The 20,171-nt window shown below is 53.7% G+C and overlaps 1 protein-coding gene across 4 annotated transcripts in view; it reads left to right on the top strand.

Moving 5' to 3' along the window:
* The first annotated feature begins 361 nt into the window (after window positions 1–361).
* LOC103074894 (sodium/potassium-transporting ATPase subunit alpha-2) overlaps window positions 362–20,171 on the top strand; it is a 30,771-nt gene continuing 10,961 nt past the window's right edge. The window contains exons 1-14 of one of the 4 annotated variants that reach the window (XM_007459937.1): window positions 362–374; window positions 6,180–6,262; window positions 11,462–11,566; window positions 11,749–11,808; window positions 13,286–13,489; window positions 13,990–14,103; window positions 14,356–14,490; window positions 15,186–15,303; window positions 17,014–17,282; window positions 18,177–18,375; window positions 18,511–18,620; window positions 18,762–18,896; window positions 19,620–19,809; window positions 19,925–20,100. In XM_007459937.1, the coding sequence (XP_007459999.1) occupies window positions 6,251–6,262; window positions 11,462–11,566; window positions 11,749–11,808; window positions 13,286–13,489; window positions 13,990–14,103; window positions 14,356–14,490; window positions 15,186–15,303; window positions 17,014–17,282; window positions 18,177–18,375; window positions 18,511–18,620; window positions 18,762–18,896; window positions 19,620–19,809; window positions 19,925–20,100 (1,827 nt within the window). In that variant the 5' untranslated portion in view covers window positions 362–374; window positions 6,180–6,250. Of the gene's footprint in view, window positions 375–6,179; window positions 6,263–11,461; window positions 11,567–11,748; window positions 11,809–13,285; window positions 13,490–13,989; window positions 14,104–14,243; window positions 14,266–14,355; window positions 14,491–15,185; window positions 15,304–17,013; window positions 17,283–17,937; window positions 18,040–18,173; window positions 18,376–18,510; window positions 18,621–18,761; window positions 18,897–19,619; window positions 19,810–19,924; window positions 20,101–20,171 lie in introns of those variants that run through there. The other 3 variants (XM_007459938.1, XM_007459939.1, XM_007459940.1) reach the window with 3 other exon arrangements.

Genomic DNA, 20,171 nt, shown 5'->3' with positions numbered 1-20,171 from the left:
ATGAGATTCTGACAACAGGACCATGAGGGTGGGAACCTTATTTGCCTTGATTGTAACAGTCTCTCCAGTACCTTGCACAGAACCTGGCACACGATAAGTGCTCCAGAAATACTGGGAGAAAGTCTGAAGGATGCAGTGGACTGACCGTGAGCCCACATCATTGACTGAATCATCCGTGGGGGCACTCGGGTTCCCCAAGGGACAAGGCTGAGAACATCCAGACAGGAGCACAAGAGTGAAAGGATCCTGGACTTGCAGAGAAACCGAGGCACAGTGGAGGCCGAGCTCCCCAAGGTCCCAAGGAGAGCTCGCTGTGTGGCGCAAGATTTCGGCCCTGTGTGCCAGATGTTTGCAGGGCATCCTGTCCCAGCCGGGTGTCTGGAACGCCAAAGGGGACAGGCAGACAAGCAGAGCTGTATTCTGGGCCAAGTGGAGGGTGCCTGGTTAGGGAAGACGGAGGTAGAAAGGAGGAGGCTAAGGGGGAACCAGGCTGCCTCTTGATAGGGGGAGCAGGGAGGCGGGGAGCTCTGGGCCGGTGGCTGGGTCAGATCTCAGGCCAAAGCAAACCTGCCTCAGGGGGCTGGGGGCCGCTCCCTCCCTGCCCAGATGGAATCAAAGGCAAACAGGAACCCTAGAGGGCCCAGCTGTGACCCCTGCCCCTCACACTCAGCGGGGCCCGTTAACCCCATCCTCCCCATTACCCCTAACAGACTTTTCCCAGCCTGAAGAATCTCTGGAAACAGACTCATCTGTTGTTTGTGGATCAAATGCCAGCCAAGAAATGTCAAGATTCTCCAACCTCACTCCTAGCCCTGCCCTTCTCCCCAAAAGACAGCCAGACCCTTCCCCCTCTCACACAGGCTCTCTGTAAGAAACTAGGGTAGTCTTTGCCCAAACCCTGAGCCCTTCCTTGCTTCTATGCCAAGAGTTGAAGGGATCAGACCCACTTCTGGGGTCACACTAATAAACAAATAGGAGTGCCTGCCCCCTTATATCTCCTTCTGAACCCTGGTCTCCAACGGGTGGTTGGTGATAGAACCACAGGTAAATTTTCCCGTTTACCTGAGCTGAGCCATGAGCTGAGGAAAAAGTAGCCTGAAATTTGGGGATCATCAGAGCTGCAAAAGGACCTCAGAGATTTTCTAGCTCTACTCCTCATTATTCAGATGAAGAAGCAAAGCCAGAGTGGGGATGCCTCTTGCCCAAGGCCACATGAGTGCTCCCACTGAGACCAACCTCGCCGGCCTGTCTTGCAGACATGTGCCTTTTGCATTGGACCGTGGTGTGGGCCGCAGGTAGGACAGTGGGAAGACAGCCACGGAGCAGCTCTGGGCCATCGTGCTCAAGGAGTAGGATTGACACGCTCCCCCTGGGCCACACCCAGGTCCTTTCCTTTTCCTCCCCCGGACTTCCACTGTGTGTCTAGGACACAAGCATGGAGCTAACCAAACCCAGAGACCAGTAAGGAGGGCCAAAAGAGGTGGGCATGGAGCAGAGGCAGAGAGATGGAGGAAAATTCTTCTGGGTGCCCTTTTCTCTATTTTCTGAATTCTTTTCTTTTTTTTTTTTTTTTAATTTCAAGAGTTTATTTGAGCAAAAATCCATTCCAATCCACCAAATTGGAAGTGGTTAGGAGTGTTTTGCTAAAAGAAGCTAGGAGAAAGACTTACATAAAGACGCTGTGGAGGAAGAGGAAGGAAATTATTTAATGACCGTAGTTTAAAGCCTAGAATTGGTTGTCCTTAGCATTTTGATTTCATGATCTTGAGGCATTTACATGTTTGGGTTTGGATTTTGGTTTGCTTACATAGGCTGCCACCTCAATCTAATGGTCTCCTTGTTTAGTTACTTTAATACGACAAACTTCGTGAAAAAATTAAATTCAATCAGGAAGCATAATTTTACATTGAATCCAAAGGAAGAGAGACACTTAGTTTTTTTTGTTTCCTTGACACTTAGTTATTTTTGTTTCCTTGTTACAATCAGACATGTAACCCGGGACTTCCTTTTGTGCTTTGGATTCTATCCTTACTCGGAAGGACTTAATTCCTGAATTTATCTCTGTCTCTTCTGAATTATCAGTTTCTCCTTCTCTACCAGATAATTACCATTGACATACAAACATAAGTCTTCATACCAGCCACAGGAAACTAAAGTACAACAAAACACCAACCTCCCATTTCTCTAGGCCCACACCCCTGAACTCTTTATAGTGTGGTTTTAACAATAAAAAAGATAATAAGAATAATCTGGAGAAAAAATTAAAGATGACAGAAACAAGGAGAGACAGAGGAAGAGGTTTTTAGAACACATTTTGTGTAGATTGAAAAGGAAGACCAGAAAGAAAACAGGCGCAGATGTAAAGCGGGGGAGAGCAAGTGAGAGAGAAAATCCAACATGGTCCTTGCGGTCCAGTGGTGAAACTGAGGCAGCAGCAGGACCTGGACATCCACTCTGCCCACCACTGGGTCACTGCAACCTGTGGGAAGTACAAGGAGAGAGGGCTGGAGAGGAAGAGGGAGGAAGAGGCACCTTTTCTGGGACACGTGTCATGGCCACTCCAGGCCTTCCCAGGCTCCCCATAGCACCTCAAGACAGCCTCCTCATGGAAGGAGACGCTTTTCCACTCACTCCCCCAGAAGGCCCTGGGGGCCTGGCAGTGGTGACAAGACCACAGGCCCGGAAGGAGAAAGGGAAAAGGGATTCAGAGGGAATGACAGTGGGGAGAAGCGAGGCCGCCCAGAGCGGGCTGGCAGCGGGAAAGGAGGAAGAGCCAGAGCAAGACCGGGGAGCTGGGCCCCAATCGGGGACTGGGGCAGAGAAGTGGGGTGAGGGGCAGGCAGAGGGCCAGAGGGGCGGCAGTGCTTCCTTCCCTCCCATTCTCCCTCCCTCGCTCTCTTTCATGATCTTGAAACAACCTTCAAGTCTGGGCTGGAGGCCCCAGGAGACCAGTCACTTAGGAAACAAAACTGTTTCTTGGAGACCTTGAAAGCCCATCTGCAGCTGAGCGGCATCCCCACCCCCTCCCTGTGCACATACACATTCTCCCATGGCCTCTCACGTACACCCACCCGGCTCCACACGTCCTCCCCACCGGCCGCACGTGCACACGCACGCATGCACGCACGCACACACGCACACACACACCGGGGTACTGACATGCACTGGTACACAAAGAACTGATTTTTACTACACTGACCACACATCCCCCTCTGGAGTTACCTTAGTTCCTTCCCATGGTCTCTTCCCCACACACAGGACCCCACACAGTCACGCCCCCCTCAGTCAATGACAAGCACACAGGTGCATGCGCATGCACACACACACACACACGCCAGAATATGCCCTCCTCTGCCTCTCTCCGACCCTCTCTCGGTCTCTCTCTGTCTCTGTCTCTGTCTCTCTCTCTCCCTCTCTCTCTCTCTCACACACACACACACACACACACACACACACACACACACCTCCCTCCCAGATCCTCCCATACCAACCAAACACCTGATTCACAACTGGCCACCCTGCCCTTTGTGGACCCCCTATCTGATCTATGACTTTCTCTCAAACCCACCCCCCAGCCCAGTCCCCCTGGCCTTTCCACCTCCTACTTTTAAGTCTTTCTCACTCTCTGCTTTGCTCTTCTTACCCCAAGGGCTTTGATCCAAGCTGGCACCACCGGCTGTGTTCAAAGGAAGCAGGAGCCCGACCAGGCCCCCCAGATCAAAGGACCAGGTGATGTCTACACTGGCTGATGTCCTGGAGTCTGAGGTCCACTGTGGAGGAGGAGGTAGCCTCCCAGAGCCTCCACAATGTCCCGGGCAGGGAGGGTGGTCAGGGACGCACGACATGGGTGAGGAATGGGCCCCAGGTGTCCTGTCCACCCTTTCCTTTGTCCGAGCCCCAGATGTGCATGCACCAGTGCCCTTGGAGCTGCACACTAGCCCAAATGCAGGGCGAGGCAGGGACCCCCCACTAGGCTGTGTGGGCAGAGGAAGGGCACAGTCCCTTCCACTGTTGGGCCTGGCTAGGGGGACCAGAGCCAGGGCCTTGGAAAGACTGGGCAGTAGTGGGAGGTGCCAGGGGGGTGAGGGTGGGGAGTGAAAACTAGGAGAGGCCAGTGCCAGAAGCCTCCAGACCCTCAAGTTCCGGGGGCCGTGTTCTATCTCATCTTGTGTCCTGCAGAGGGCAAGGCAGAAGATAACCCAAACACTTCAACTTAGGAACCGAGGAACAGGTGTTTCCTAAATCCCAAGTCATCTCTCATCCACCCCTACCCCAGGGCAAGGCTGCCCTCTGTGCGGAGCCCCCGCCACACATGGGTCACTCTTCCCCTGAATTCTTCAGGCAGTCTCTCCTGACGTCTAACCACCAGCCTTCTCGTTACACCTTCAGCTACCTCTCTCGCTCTCCCCTCTACACACTTGGGCTTGAACTGGCATCTGTTTTCTCCTCGTTGTTTCCTCCCACTACCTGTTCTCCCCAGGTCCAAATTCAAGGTCAGTCGAGGGGCCCATGTGGAGAAGGTGTCTACCCCATTCCACCCACCCTTCCTGCTGCAACCCAGGAGGAGGAGGAGGACAGATGCAGGGTGTGACCTACCGGATCCCTGTAATGGAAAATCCCGACTGCAGGCCTGGAGGGGGCCAGTTATTTGGGGAGTTCAGAGCCTTGTGTCCTGAGAGTGGACTTGCTGAGAGGTTGATAATCCCTCTGTGGGGAGTTCCCTCTGGGGTCAGAGAGGGACCAGCCCAGCCAGCAGAAACCTCAGGCCTCTGGCCCAAGGGCCCCAAGCCCACCCTCCTCTCCTAACTTCCTTTCAAGCTTCCCAGCCAGGGCTCAGACCTGCCCCCTATCGGCTGGCTTCCCTCCACCAGGATAACCCTGTCTGCTGACTGCTCCCCCGAGAAAGCAGGCACAGGATTTTTTCTTCACTCTCTGCCCCTTCTGGTTCCCTGCTTCCTCCCTTTGCCCCCATTCTTTCGTTCTTTTAACAAGCAGCAACACCACCTCTAGACCAGAGGGTCCTTTCCTAGCCATCTCCTCTACCACTGTTTCCGGCTGGTGTCAGGTTCCAGACCCCCTTCCTGCCAGAGGTGAGGGCCCACCTCTCTCCCCAGGCACTTCCTCAGTTTCTCCCATGCTTCCCTGAAGAGCGGCCCCTTGTCTCCTACCCTCCAGCCTGCCAGCTGCAGACTTGCCTTCCCTTCCCCACCAGAAGAAGGAAGCTTGTAGCCCTCCTTTCTAGTTCACAGGTCTGGTACTTGTTGATCTCCATGTATCTCTTAGAAGCTCTGAATTTGCCTCTTTTGGGGCTTCTCCCCACGCACCCACAAACCCCAGGCATAATTTCAGCCTAGAGCTCCTCAACTAAGGGAGTGGCGTGTCCTGCTTGTAACAAAGGTGAACGAAACCCAGAGATATTATCTGGGAAGCCTGCTGGGCTGTCTCCTCTGTGCCCAGCCAGTCCCTCCGCCAGCCACCTCCCAGGCCCCAGGAGTCTTGATTCTCAAACTTTGGAAAGGCTACATCTGGAGGGCTTGGGAGACCCTCTCCCCTCCATCTCCAAGCAGACTACGTGCTGCTCCTTGAACTGCCTTTGACTCTCACCGGGGCCCCCTTCATACACAAGGGCTGGCCTGGGGTTCCAACACTACCTTTTCCTGGCTTCGGTATCCCCACCACCTCTACAGTTGGAAGGAACAGTCTCTGCTTCTTCCTCTGGGAGATTGGATGTAGACTCAGGAGACCCAGATTCTGACTCTGTTTTATCAGCTCAATAGTTCAATCTCCCTGAGCCTCAGTTTCCCCATCAGGAAAACAAGAAGACGGGTCAGATCTCATGGCATCTGGCCTCTGGGATGCTGAGGGGACTGCTCCCCCCTCGGCCTGTCCCTAAGGGGCATGTTCCCAGCCCAGCACAGCCTCTCCCTGCTCTCAGCAGTGGTGGCCCCAGGCCAGGGCTTGGAGGGTGAGGGGAGCCCAGGGGGGGCACTCAGCGGGACAAACGGACCTTCCACAGGCCAGTTGCTTAAGGGGCGGGAGGGGAGGAGTCCTCAGAGATCCTGTTTCAACAAACATTTCTTTCCCGAGAAGGGGAAGGGGGGGGAGGGGGAGAGGGACCTATTTAAAGCTACCCTGTTGCTCACTGTCTGCCTGTCTGCTGGGGTCTCTGGCCACCCCAGGCTGGTGGTGTGAGCTTGGGATCCTCCCGGTGACCTCCCCCATCTAGATCCCTCAGCCACTCTGCCCCAAGATGGGCCGTGGGGTGAGTATTCCCAAAGAGCAGGGGCCTCTCTGGGGGGAGCAGTAGGGCTCTCTGGACAGTGAGGGAGGCTGGAGGGAAAGGATGAGGTGGAGATGGGATACGGCGGGAGGAGCAGTGGGCTGGTTTGAACCTGGAACTGACAGTGTCCCAGCTACGACTGTGTGCACAGCCCCACGGCACAGACCCATAGCGCTCAGCTGCACAAGCTCTGTCCTCTCCACCAGCAGCCCCAGCACGAGCCCCGCAGCCCACCACTCGCATCCCCTCCGGCCCTCCCTCCACCCCCTCCCTCATCTCCATCCCTGCTCCTCCAGCCACATCTCCACGGTTCCTCCTCTCTCACCGCATCTCCCAGCCTCCCAGCTGAAGGGACATTTGGTACTGTTAATCCTCCCCACCTTCGCCACCCTCTGAAAGTATCCATTCCTCTGGGAGTCCCAGCCTGAGAGGATGGGGGTCCAAACTGAGGCTGGAGAGAGGGGCAGGGGCCGTCCACTCCAGAGTCACCAAGCAGTTCCGGACACCAGCTCCAGGGGCCCTGAGCTCCAGGGATAGCTGGGCGGAAGAGTGATATGCCCCCAGCCGCCCCCCCCCCCGCCCCGTCCAGCGCCCCCGGAAGTCCCGGGCAGCATTGTCCTCTGGCTGCAAACCATGTGCTTTGAGGACTTTCCCAGAGGCTGGTGAGAGCCGCAGGCACCCCCCTCAGTCCACCCCAGCCTGTGGCATTCTGCAGCACTGGGTATGCCAAGGGGAAGATTAACAACTACCAGGGAAGGGGGGTGGGGGACAGGGCCAGGGCTTTGAATACTTGGAAATGAAATTTCCATATGGAGAAAAGTGACCCAATCCCTTTACATCCTGCGTGCCTGGCGGCTTTCCTTTTGTGGAATGCTGGCAGAAGAAAGCAGGGAGGGGAAGGGCCTGGGGAGCAACAGGGAGGGTGCTGAGGAAAGAAGGTGCCTGTGGGGAGCTGTAGGGCTCTTTGGGCCCAGGGGGGTCAGGCAAGGACATGGTATCACACTGAGTTTAGCAGCTGAGAAAACTCGGAGCTTGGACACCAGGGTTCCTGAGCTAGGGTGGGAGCTATAAATAGAACTGGTGTGTGAGTGTGTGTGTGTGTGTGTGAGTGTGTGTGTGTGTGTGTGTGTGTTTTCATGTGTTCTCCATAGGCTGCAGTTGATACAGACATTCATGGGTGAGCACCTGTGTTTGTGTCTCAGCAGACAAATTTGCAAACGTGCAGACCTTCAAGTATGAGTGAGCATAGATGTCACGGTGTGAGGGCGCGTGAGGTCTGTGAGGAGCTGTGTCTGACGTGTGGGCTTCACAGAGGAAGAGCTCACAACCATGGGAAGATACTGTCTGGGGACCTTCAGCTGCACCTTCACATCTTTTGTTCCCCCAGGGAACGGGAGTCCCCAGCTGAGGCGCAGGACCTCGAACCTCTCCCCTCCTTCACCTTAGCGCAGGGTGGACCCAGCTCAAGAGGTCCTGCTTGAGAAGTGATTTGACCTTGACTTCCTCAGGGTTCTGTGCTTCTCCCCCAGCATCCCTGAATTCCCTTCCCATGTACTCCCAGTAGCGAGTCAGAGAGCAGGTCTGGTTCTATCCAGACTGAGGCTGGGGAGAGTGGGGGGACTTAAGGGGGGAGCTTGGAGTTCACCCAGCCAGGAGACCCCTGAAGAGGGAAGGCACCCCCCCATCCAAATCCCCCTTTTCCCTGCAGAGCAAGGGCTCACTGTCACCTCATCACCCTGTGACTGTGAAGGGCAGCATGGGAGTTGGGGGAAGGGACAACCCCGGTGGGAGGGAGCCCAGCCTGCTCCAGCTGCCACCGAAGGGCAGCGGTGGGGGGGAAGGTTGGCTGATTTCCAGCTGCCCCTGACTCTGTCCCAGCCCTGGGCTTTCTCAGAAAGAACTCTCTGTTCTCCTTCAGCACTCAAGGCCCAGAGAGGGGGACTTGTGGACTTGTGGACGGGGGAGGGAGGAGGGGAGGGCAGTGGTCCTGCTTCCTCTCTTTCTTTCCTGCCTGGGCATCCCGCTGGCCCCGAATCTCCGCAGGCTCCTGGCTGCAGAGCCTGAGATCCCTGCCAGGACAGGAGGGGGGACGGGGCAGTGTGTCCCCAGCTCTGTGCCTGCCTGCAGGAAAGCAGGATGGGCACTTAGGGAAAGGGGCTGCTGCCGAGAACTTCTTTGCTTAGCCACCATCTGTACATGCCAGACATACATATGTGGGCTGGGAAATTTTTTAAACCATGCCTTTGATTCTAATTTTCATGAACTTTAACTTCATGCCTGTATGTACAGAAATTCTCCGGGCTCTGCTCCTTGGCCCCCAGGCACAGCCCCCTCCTCTGTGAATGCCCAGACCCTGTTCCTGCCCCAGGAGCTATGGAGGGTCGCACTGAAGCTTATCCACCCCAGACTCTGGCCTCTTGTCTCTTCGCTGCTTTTCATCCATTTCTCAGTGCTGTCCCACCAAGGACAGAATCCAAAGCATTAGATTTGTGAATCCAGGACGTTTCAATCCATTCAATTAAATGAGCCCCCCTGAGTCACCTGGGGAAGTGAGAGGTAACACTACTCACAGCCCTTCCCCACTCCTACTGTTGGGCTGCTGCAGTCTCCCCAGGAAGATCAGCCCTCAGGAAGCCAAAAATAGCCTTGATCCATAGATGCTTCACATGGAAACAAATGCAAGATTTACTGATCACCTTTGCTAAGAAGAGCACTTCTGAGCAACACAGCCTGCAAAGAGTTCCTATCCTTCTAGATCATTAGTGTCTGGGTGATAACGGTGTCCACCTCTCTCCGCATCTCCCCCACTCCAGTTCCTGATTTCACTGGTCAGACTTCTGTATCTCCAGGTGCTAGATTCGTGATCTCTTGTGATCAGGGCAGCTGCCACATTCCTTGGATGGCTCCTCTTTGATGGAAAAAAAATGTATCATCCCCAAGCACAGTGGATTTTTAGGGCAGTGAAACTACTCTGTATACTATAATAATGGATATATGTTATTATGCATTCATCCAAATCCACAGAATGTGCAACCCCAAGAATGAACCCTAATGTAAACTGTGGACTTTGAGAGATAATGATGTGTCAACGTAGGTTCATCCATTGTAACAAATGTACCACTCTGGTGCCAGATGTTGATGATGGGGAGGCCGTGCAGGGGCGGGTAGGAGGTATATGGGAGCCTGTAATTTTTGCTCACTTTTGCTGTGAACCTAAAACTGCTCTGAAAGAAAAAGTCCGTTTTTAAAAAATGAATGATCCTGCAAAAAAAAAAAAAGGGCAAGCACCTTGACTGTAGATCCCACCCAGGTGTTCCCTCTTTACAGTAAAAAACACACAAAAAAAGAATTTCATCATAGTATAGAGAAGCTCATTCGTGAAACCCTGGCATGGCCCTTAGGGTCCAGTGGAAAAGTGGAGGCACAGGACAGGAACTGAGCAGTGCCTCTGTGACAAGGACACAACATCCCGAGGGAGGTGGGAGGAGAGGAGCCTGGGGAGGTAGAGGGGGCGAGAAGGCACTTGTCACGCCACCCCAGGCCTCCCCAGCCACTTCCTATCCTATCACCCAAGACCCCTTGGAGGGATAAATTCCCCACCCTCTCCGCCAGAAGGCCCCTGTGAGACCCTGGAAGCCTGGTGGCTGCGAGGAGACCACAGGCCCGTAAGAGGAGGGGGAAATGGTAGTCTCACAAGACTCCTGTTAAAATGTTCACCTGACTTCACTAAAGGACCCAGGAGTGTCTGGACCTAAGAGTTCCATGCGTTTTCAGTTTTAGATTTATTCTCAGCGACAATTTCTCTCTTTTTTTTTATCATCTTTATTGGAGTATAACTGCTTTACAATGGTGTGTTAGTTTCTGCTTTATAACAAAGTGAATCAGTTATACATAGACATATGTCCCCATATCTCTTCCCTCTTGCGTCTCCCTCCCTCCCACCCTCCCTAACCCACCCCTCTAGGTGGTCACAGAGCACTGAGCTGATATCCCTGTGCTATGCGGCCGCTTCCCACTAGCTATCTATTTTATGTTTGCTAGTGTATATATGTCCATGCTACTCTCTCACTTTGTCTCAGCTTACCCTTCCCCCTCCCCGTGTCCTCAAGTCCATTCTCTACGCTCAGAGACAATTTCTTATATTTTTAGACAAACAGGGCCCAGTTCCCTCCTCACCCCATTGTGCTCTGGGGCCTCAAGTCCTGTGAATTGCCTCTTGCCCAGCCGCAATTTTTTTTTTTTTTTCAGCTCTGAGGTCAACTTTTATTTCTTGGCTGACAGGACTTGCAGACACATGATCCTCCCAGCACCTTTTATCCTGCCCAAGCAGCGGCAGCCTAGTCCCAAAAGTGTCATGGCCAAAGGGGTTGGGGAGTCACTTTATATTCCCAGCTGGAGGCGAGGGGGGCTTGGGGATACTCCCCCAGAAACCTTTGCCAGCAAGAGGCCATGACTCACCCCAACCCCAAATCCTGCATTCTGGTGGGAGGCGGCGGCAGGATGGAGAGGGCTCCCAGGACGCTCTGCGCGCCCATTTCCTGGACGCACTTGTCCTCCGACTACTGATTTCTCAGTCCGTGAGCCCTGCTCATCCCATTTCCACACTCCACCACCAGACCCTGTGGTTCCCCTCCTCCTCCAGACAGTTCCCTGCCCTGACCCCTGACTCCCCAAAGACTCTTAACTGCACCCCCATTCCTAACTGTCTCTACTCCTCTCTGAGTAAAGCAGCCATGGTGTTGGAACAAAGACATCCCTACAGGGTACTGCTCCCTCAACGAACCCCCAGCCCTGTCCAGTCCCTTCTACAATTCTAAATAGTGTAGGATGGTGGTTTTTAAGGTTTTTGTTTACTTTGCTTTAAGAGCAGGGTTCTTTCAACAAACAAAATCTTAGCATGAGCCCAACTACTCAAAAGCTACGAGTGGGCTCCTGAGTCCTGAGCCCCTCAGCCTTTCCCGAAGTTCAAATGTAGAGCCCTGGGGCTCTGCTAATCGTTTTCAAACTGAGGGCCTGGGGTCCCCGCCACCCTGCAACCCCCTTTCCTCCCCTGGGATGACCACTGACTTTGAATCCACTGGCCCCCCACTCCCAATGCCTGGGGTCCCAGGCTATCCAGTGGGAATAGAGGCTCCAGCCTCCGTCCTCCCTGACTCCCTGGGCTCTCCCTTCCTCTTGCAGGCCGGCCGCGAGTACTCACCTGCAGCCACCACTGCGGAAAATGGGGGCGGCAAGAAAAAACAGAAAGAGAAGGAGCTGGATGAGCTGAAGAAGGAGGTGGCCATGGTGAGCCCCCAGCCAGGCCATGGAAAAGGGCTCCCATGCTGGGACAGCTGCCCCTCAGGGAAGCTCGTGCCCACCCCACCATGCTCCTTGCCTCACTGCTGTGCTCTCAGTGCCCGCAGTTGCATTCTAGACACACACAGTCTGCCTCCTTCCCCAAAGCAAACTTGCTTTCCCTTCTCCAGGATGACCACAAGCTGTCCTTGGATGAGCTGGGCCGCAAGTACCAAGTGGATCTGTCCAAGGTCAGTGAAGGGGCTTCTAGGGAGGGCACCAAAGAGGTGAGAGAACCACGCAGCCTCAGGGTAGAAGGGGCCTTAAAACTCAAAGCCAACTGTCTTTACAGTTAAGGAAACCAAGGCCCAGAGACAAGGGACTAGTTGGTGGCAGGGCCAAAGCTAGAACACAGATCCCCTGCTTCCTGGTCTACAACTCCTTTCCTGAGTGTCTGGAAGCAAGAACTCCTTAAAACCCAGGCCCTGGAGGGCCTCTGGGCAGGGCTGTATCCCAAGCAGCTTCAGTGACACACCTTCTCTCGTGGAACTGACATACATGCAATAGTGGGGGAACCCATGACTATTATCAGAGTAATGCGTTAGGCGCTGCTATGCGTGTAGCGCTGGGATAGATGCTTGACGTACTTTCCTCTGATCCTTACAACAAGCCACGTGTGGAGACCTGTTCATTAAAACAAGGAGACTCAGAGAGAGAGTAGCTTCCCATGTCCATATCAATAGTTAGTGGCACAGTCACATTGCCAAGCCCATCATTGAGAAAAGTAAAATAATCGTTCATCAGAAATGTAATGGGTGCATACCTCCTCCTGTAGGCCTTCCTTGACTGCCTTTTTGAAAATTCTACACCCCCTTCCTTTACTTTACTTTATTTTTTTAAGTAACACTTTTCACTATCTGGCAGTAATGTCTATTTATAGTGTGTTACCTCACGAGATCATGAGCTGTACGAGGCAGGAACCTGTGGGTCTTGTCCATCTCTGGATCCCCAGCACTGACCATATTGCCTGGCATGTAGTAGGAGCTCAATACACATTTATTAAATAAATGAGGGAACAGATAGAAAGAGAAATAAGAAGTGCCCCCTGCACTCAAGGAGCTCAAAGTCCAGCAGCAGAAAGGAAGGCAAACAGAATTCCAATGCCATATAGTGAGTACAGCTCTAGAATCATGCCTGGGGTACAATGGGACCCAGAGAGGCGGCATGTGAGCCAGCCCGGGGCTAGGGCAACAGGATCAGGCAAAGCTTTCTGGGGAAAGAGATGGTTGGTGACCAAAGCTGTGTGACATTCATGGTCAGTAATGTAGGACTCTTCTTGAATCCTTGGTGAAGCGGGGAATCTGAAGGCAGAGAGTTGGGGTGGGGGGTGGAGATCGATTGAGATGTCTTTCCAGGGAGTCTTATCAAGGCTGCCTCCAGAGGAGATTATTGTGGCCCTAACCAAAATGTGTCTCAACCCAAGGCTGACCAGAGGTGGGGGGACCACAGCCAAAATCCTACTCAGCCTTCAAGTCCTCCAACACCCATTGCAAATGCCACCTCCTCCGTGTGGCCTCTCCTGATGGCCCCCTACCCCTTCTGACCAGGTGGAATTTTTCTCTCCACCTGGACATTATTCTGCTGCCAGGGAGCTGGTGGGGAGTGATGAGGGGCCTGGCTGTTTCCAGATGCGAGCTCAGCTCCCACACCTCTCCTTGCCTCCCTCAGGGCCTCACCAACCAGCGGGCCCAGGACATTCTGGCTCGGGATGGACCCAATGCCCTCACCCCACCCCCAACCACCCCTGAGTGGGTCAAGTTCTGTCGCCAGCTTTTCGGGGGCTTCTCCATCCTGCTGTGGATTGGGGCCATCCTCTGCTTCCTGGCCTACGGCATCCAGGCTGCCATGGAGGATGAACCGTCCAATGACAATGTGAGCCAGCACGCCTGACCCCTGTACCAGCCCATGATTCTGTCCTCCAACCCTGAATCTCCAGTACAGTGGGTGGGGGTCAGGGAGCAAGACCTTCCTGTACAGTCTGACAGCCCCTCTGCTCTTTAGGCTGAAAGGGGGTGAGACTTCTACACATATCTACAGACACTCTTCCTCCAGCACAAACATACACAATCATTCACGACTGAGACAGCCCCTCCCTGTTCCTTCACACTTGAGTGGGCTTGTCTGCATCCCTGGGTCTTTACCCCCTAGAGAGGTCCTAGTCCTGGGAACTCCCTATGATTTTCCCCACCCCCTCCAGTCTTAGGAGGCTGGGGATTAGAAGGTTGAAGGAGAGGTTGGAGAGAAGGACTTTCTTCCACCATTCTCACTCCCAGATGCAGACAAAGGGGGGCACTGGATGCTCATCCTGAGTGGCAGCTGCCCCTCTCAGGTTGGGCAAAGGGCCGGTCCCTCAAAAGCTTTCTCCTTACCAGCTGTATCTGGGCGTGGTGCTGGCAGCTGTGGTCATCGTCACTGGCTGCTTCTCCTACTACCAGGAGGCCAAGAGCTCCAAGATCATGGATTCCTTCAAGAACATGGTGCCTCAGGTAGATGGCAGAGCTGGGCTCCAGGCTGAGGCATAAGGTTTCTGGGAGACTCATCTCTTCAAATCCTTGGGCTCTGAGATGGAGGCTTGGGCAAAAAAGACCCTCCAGCTCTTCAGGCCAGGACCTATTTTGTTGCTAAGGGTGCAAGGTCTGTCCTCCTTGGTGGGGTTGGAGGCCAGGTGGGACACCAGTAAAAGAGGAAGGTAGGGGTAGAGATGAGCATCTCCTGAGATCCCCGGGGCCTCCCCACAGCAAGCCCTCGTGGTGCGGGAAGGAGAGAAGATGCAGATCAATGCGGAGGAGGTGGTGGTGGGAGACCTGGTGGAGGTGAAGGGTGGAGACCGAGTGCCTGCCGACCTCCGGATCATCTCTTCTCACGGCTGTAAGGTGAGGGGGCCAGGCCAGAGCCACTGGCTGAGTCCACAAAGCAAGCTGTGTAAAGCTGAGAAGGGCCCGTTAGAAGTTTGAAGTTTGGGAGGCCCAGGTCCAGATGTCAACACCTGCCCCACACTGCCCAGCCACACCTTGTTTCACATATTACACGTATGCATCCTTGTATCTGTGTGTCATGAATGCTCTGCACCCCCGGTGTTTCTTTGATATCCACTTTATAGCAATCATATATTGAGTATTATTATGTGTCAGATGCTTTATATACATTCACATAGGCTACCTAATTTAACTCTGCAAGAATGATATAATCGTGCTGGGTGGTTGCATGTGGCCACACAAGTCATGCCATGCACAACCCTAGACGGTGCCATTTTCATTGACTACGGTGTTAATGGCCCCCCCTGTAGTTGTGCAATGCAGAGATTCTACTTCCATTCTCCATTTTACAGATGAGTAAAGGGAAGCAATGTTGGTTAAATAACTTGCCCAAGGTCACAGAAGTCAGTGAGAGCCCAGATTCCAAACCAGAGCAGGGACAATAGCTGAGTAATGCTATAAATATGTGATGAGGGCAAGTGTAATTCTGTCTTGGGTGTCATGGAGACTGAGTGTGGCTGGAGTCAGGACACAGCTGTGCATGCCTGAATGCGTCTGCCCATCTGATGACTCCACACCGCCTTCCTCCTCAGGTGGATAACTCATCCCTAACAGGCGAGTCGGAGCCCCAGACCCGCTCCCCCGAGTTCACCCACGAGAACCCCCTGGAGACCCGCAATATCTGTTTCTTCTCTACCAACTGCGTGGAAGGTGAGAGGCTAGCCTGGTGGGGAGCCCCTGGTCCCAGCATCAGCTGAGGGAGAAGCCTGCATCCTGAGCCTCCAGGCAGGACTGGGGGCTATGGCTGTACTTACTTGTCAAAAGCTATGGAGGAGGGAATGGAAGGGGCAGAGAGCCCTGAGTATTACAGAATTAGTCCCCCTCCAGACAGCACGGAATTGGCTGGGGTGGCATGACTCCAGGGAAAAGTCACCTCCCCACAGAAAGAGCTCTGTTCTGTCCACCCTAGGACAGCGCAGATTCCCAAGCCTTCAGATATGGGCCAACACCCGTACACACACACACATACGCACACACACGCATGCACACACACACACATGCACACGCCCCAAACCGTCCTTGATTCCTAGAAGTCTCTGGTTTGACTGATGGCTTCCATCTCTCCTGGTTCTGGGACTAGTTGCTTCATTCTCTGACCCTTGCTTTGACCAGGGCCCAGGCTGGGGAAGGGACAGGAAAGCTCTCAGTCCAGGTGAACATTCAGGCTTTCCTTCAGGCTGCATCCTGGCCTGCGCTTCACCAAAAGAAACTGTTGGTCATGCACAGGCTGCCCAGTGTGCCCCACCACTGCTCTGGGTTCTAGAGATGGCCAAAGGCCAGGAAGAGCTCCCAGAGCTGCCGCTACTGAGTGGACAGAGTCCAAGCACCACCGAAACCCCTGCCCTCTTTGGTTGTGCCAGTGAACAGAGTCGGGCTGACTCGGAGAGGGAGGCCGGGGCCAGAGCTGGTGGGAGGAAGAGCCTGACTAGACCATGGGCCTCAGAAAGTGGGTCAGAGGAGACCTTGAACCCCCACTCCTCACACATACCTTTCCCTTCCCGTTTCTCATTTCTCTTCAGTGTGTATTCTGTTTCTCTGGGCTTTCCCCTCCTTCAGCAAGTTAGAATCATAGTGAAAATCACCACACATTGTTTCCTAAATTCTTAATGTACTGAGATTCTGAAATTTGCTCTACATTTCCCACAGTTGATAAAAATGCCTAGTAAAACATGTCCATTGCTTACTCTGAACTGGCTTTGAAGAGAGGAGAGGAAATGAACGGAACTAACATTTGTTGAGTGCCTACTATGTGCCAGGCACTGCTCTAGGTGTATGACAACACTGTCTCACTTCATTATTAAAACAACCCCTAAGTAGAAATTCAAAGATGGATGCAAACCCAGGTCTGGCTGGCTCCGATGCATGCTCTTTCCACTCCAGCACACTTCCTCCCCTGAAGACCCCTGGAATGTCTACATAAGGGCTAGAGATTGCCTAGCTTCTTCTGTAGAGATTCATGCCTAGTGTTGAGAAAGACTACAGGGAAAGTCCATAAGTGCTTTACTTTGTGTTTGTAATATATTTTTGGATGATAACAAGTATGAGATTTGATTTTACTGAAATACCACAGGCAATACTTTTATTTCATTCACTGAATCTCCTCAGTTTGAACCTTGAGTTTATTTGCAAGGTTTCTCCCCAGGCCCAGGTATAAGAGAAGGTAATCTGCTGTTGTATTGAGTCTGGGATTGGCCATCTATGCTGGGAGAGGAAGCCAAGGGAGGTACAATCTAATGACAGCGACCCACAGTCTTTGGCTTCTTTACTCTGTGATGGTTTTCCTCTCCCAGGAAGTAGGATGAGACTTCAGTTCCTGGGACCCCCAAGGCACCCAACCTCGTGTCCCTTCCTGTGTTTTAGGCACTGCCAGGGGCATCGTGATTGCCACAGGTGACCGGACCGTGATGGGCCGCATAGCCACTCTGGCCTCAGGCTTGGAGGTCGGGCGGACACCCATAGCCATGGAGATTGAGCATTTCATCCAGCTGATCACGGGGGTGGCTGTGTTCCTGGGGGTATCCTTCTTCGTGCTGTCCCTCATCCTGGGCTACAGCTGGCTGGAGGCAGTCATCTTCCTCATCGGCATCATCGTGGCCAATGTGCCTGAGGGGCTGCTAGCCACTGTCACTGTGAGTGGGTCAGGCCAAGGAGCCTCCAGGGGAGGGCTCTGCTACCCTGCCTCAAAAGCAAGAGAGGCTATGGCTTCTCTGCAGTTTTTTTACTTCCAGCCCCTGAAACCACATATTCGATTCTCCTTTAAAACATGGCTTAGAATGTGAGTCTGAAAAAGATCATTTAATACATGGCTCAGAGTTTGAGTCTGAAAGGTTTTAGGTTGGGCTGTGCCTTCACTCTCAGTTTCTCTCCCAGAGCTTGTCCTGGTCGCCTTTTCTCACAACCCTTGTACTAGTCATCTCCCCACTGCCCTCTGGAGCTCATCCTGGCTAACCCTCCCGTCAAGGCTCTCTCCAAGGTCACCAGTGACTAATTAGCAAATCCAGTGACCTTTCCTCAGCTCCCATCCTTAACTCTGGGGCTGAAATGGATACTGCTGTCCACCCTCCTAGCATTCTCTCCTTCGTTGATGACTGTGACTCATCACTACCCTGGTTCTCCTCTCCCCAGTCCCCTGCACTGTTTCCTCTTCCCCACCTCCACCGATCTTCAGTCCTCAGTGCTCTGCTTTCCTCCTGATGCCCCTGAGTAAGCTCATCTCCTCCCAGTTTCTGGTGCCTGTTTGGTGTTGATGACTCACACATACCTACACCCTGTTCTACTCTGGCCCTCTCTGGAGCTCTGGCCAAATATCTTCAACTCCCTACTGGACATTTCACCTAAATATACACTCATGATCTCAGCTCAACACGTCTAAAATGGAACACATTCATGACTTATACCTAGGTCTCTCTCAGTGTTCATGGAGTAGGATCAAGGGAGGAGGGACAGAGCCATGGTCTGGGGTAAGGACATGGGTATCTCCAGCTTCAGGCTGAGCCCTTTTTATTGCCCTCTCTCTCCACCAGGTGTGTCTGACCCTGACAGCCAAGCGCATGGCTCGGAAGAACTGCCTGGTGAAGAACCTGGAGGCGGTGGAGACGCTGGGCTCCACCTCCACCATCTGCTCCGACAAGACGGGCACCCTCACCCAGAACCGCATGACCGTCGCCCACATGTGGTTTGACAACCAGATCCATGAGGCCGACACCACAGAAGATCAGTCTGGTGATTGAGTGCTCTACCCAGAGTGGGTGGAGGGGACCGGAGGATGTTCAGGGCACTGGAGTGGTGGGACGGGTGGGGTGAGATACGAGGTCTAAAGGAGAGCCAAGCTCCTGCTTCTCTCTCCTTTCCTCCCAGGGGCCACTTTCGACAAACGATCCCCCACGTGGACTGCCCTGTCCCGGATTGCTGGTCTCTGCAACCGTGCTGTCTTCAAGGCAGGGCAGGAGAACATCTCTGTGTCTAAGGTAGGGGGTCTGGGGATCGCCACAGCCCGCCCACTTTGCTGAAGCCCAGCTTCCCCTCTTGCACCCTGTGGCTGCCTCGGGGACGTCAGTGCCCTCCCTCCTTTGTCCTCCACTGTGACACTGAATTCTCCTTGTTGGCAGCGGGACACAGCTGGTGATGCCTCAGAGTCAGCTCTGCTCAAGTGCATTGAGCTATCCTGTGGCTCCGTGAGGAAGATGAGGGATAGAAACCCCAAGGTGGCGGAGATCCCTTTCAACTCAACCAATAAGTACCAGGTCTGGTTTGGGTGCCAGGTCAAGGGAAGAGGGAGAGATGGAAGTGAGGGGCACACAGAGTCAAAGGGGAATCAACAGCAGGAAAGAGAGCATCTGAGCACCCTCTCACCCCTGCATCATACCCCGGGGCAACGTGGGTGACCAGATGTCTGGTTGCAACAACCAACCCCACACCCAGCTCCCAAACCTTCATTCCTTTACTACAACCTGTCACTCTCTCAGCTCTTCTTCCCAGGGCTCCACATCCTCTGGCTTCAGTCCCCCAACCCTTCCATCCCGTTCAGTTGAACCATACGTCGGAAATTTCCTTAGGGTATCCCTCAACCTGCGGGCATCTGTTAAATGCCAAGAATACAGTCTCAGCTATGTCCTGTAAAAGCCATAGGGGTAAAGCCCCCCTAAGGCCAGTGTGGTGATGGGGCGTGCTGATGACAAAGCCACCTCACCCCTAGCACAGTGGTTGTTCTGATTGGAGTAAATATTTGCTGAGTGAATGAATGTCCTATGGGAAGGTGACTCTCAGGTTACAGGGTTAGGACTATGAGGTCCAAACACCCATCCACACACGGAGACTCTCCCTATGTTGACAATGGTTGATGGATCAGCTGGTATTTTATTAAGGGAGTTTTCCTTACCAGCCTCTGCTCTGTCCCAGGCCCCATGCTGGGCACTGGAGCTTCAAGACAAGTGTGGCCCCTCTGTAACTGCCTTTCCTCTCTCCAGCTGTCCATCCATGAGAGAGAAGACAGCCCCCAGAGCTACGTGCTGGTGATGAAGGGGGCCCCCGAGCGCATCCTGGACCGGTGCTCCTCCATCTTGGTGCAGGGCAAGGAGGTCCCTCTAGACAAGGAGATGCAAGACGCCTTCCAGAATGCCTACCTGGAGCTGGGAGGACTGGGGGAGCGAGTGCTAGGTGAGGGGCCAGAAGCAGGGAGCAGGGCTGAGAAAGGCTTCCCTGGGATGAGGGGCTCTGGAGGCAACCCGGCAGCCACCTTGCTGCTCTCACTCCTCCTTTCTGTCCCCTTCAGGCTTCTGTCAACTGAATCTGCCCTCTGGAAAGTTTCCTCGGGGCTTCAAATTCGACACAGATGAGCTGAACTTTCCCACGGAGAAGCTCTGCTTCGTGGGGCTCATGTCCATGATTGACCCTCCACGGGCTGCCGTGCCGGACGCTGTGGGCAAGTGCCGGAGTGCAGGCATCAAGGTACTAGACTCACTTCGTCCCTCCTCCCAACCACCAAAAGTCCAGGGGCCCCAGAGGCTGCTGCCCTGGGG

This window comes from Lipotes vexillifer, unplaced genomic scaffold (assembly GCF_000442215.2).
Source record: "Lipotes vexillifer unplaced genomic scaffold, Lipotes_vexillifer_v1.1 scaffold2036, whole genome shotgun sequence".
Lineage (NCBI taxonomy): Eukaryota > Metazoa > Chordata > Mammalia > Artiodactyla > Lipotidae > Lipotes > Lipotes vexillifer.
The sequence above is the reverse complement of the archived record's forward strand: the minus strand, read 5'-3'. Positions and strand labels throughout refer to the sequence as shown.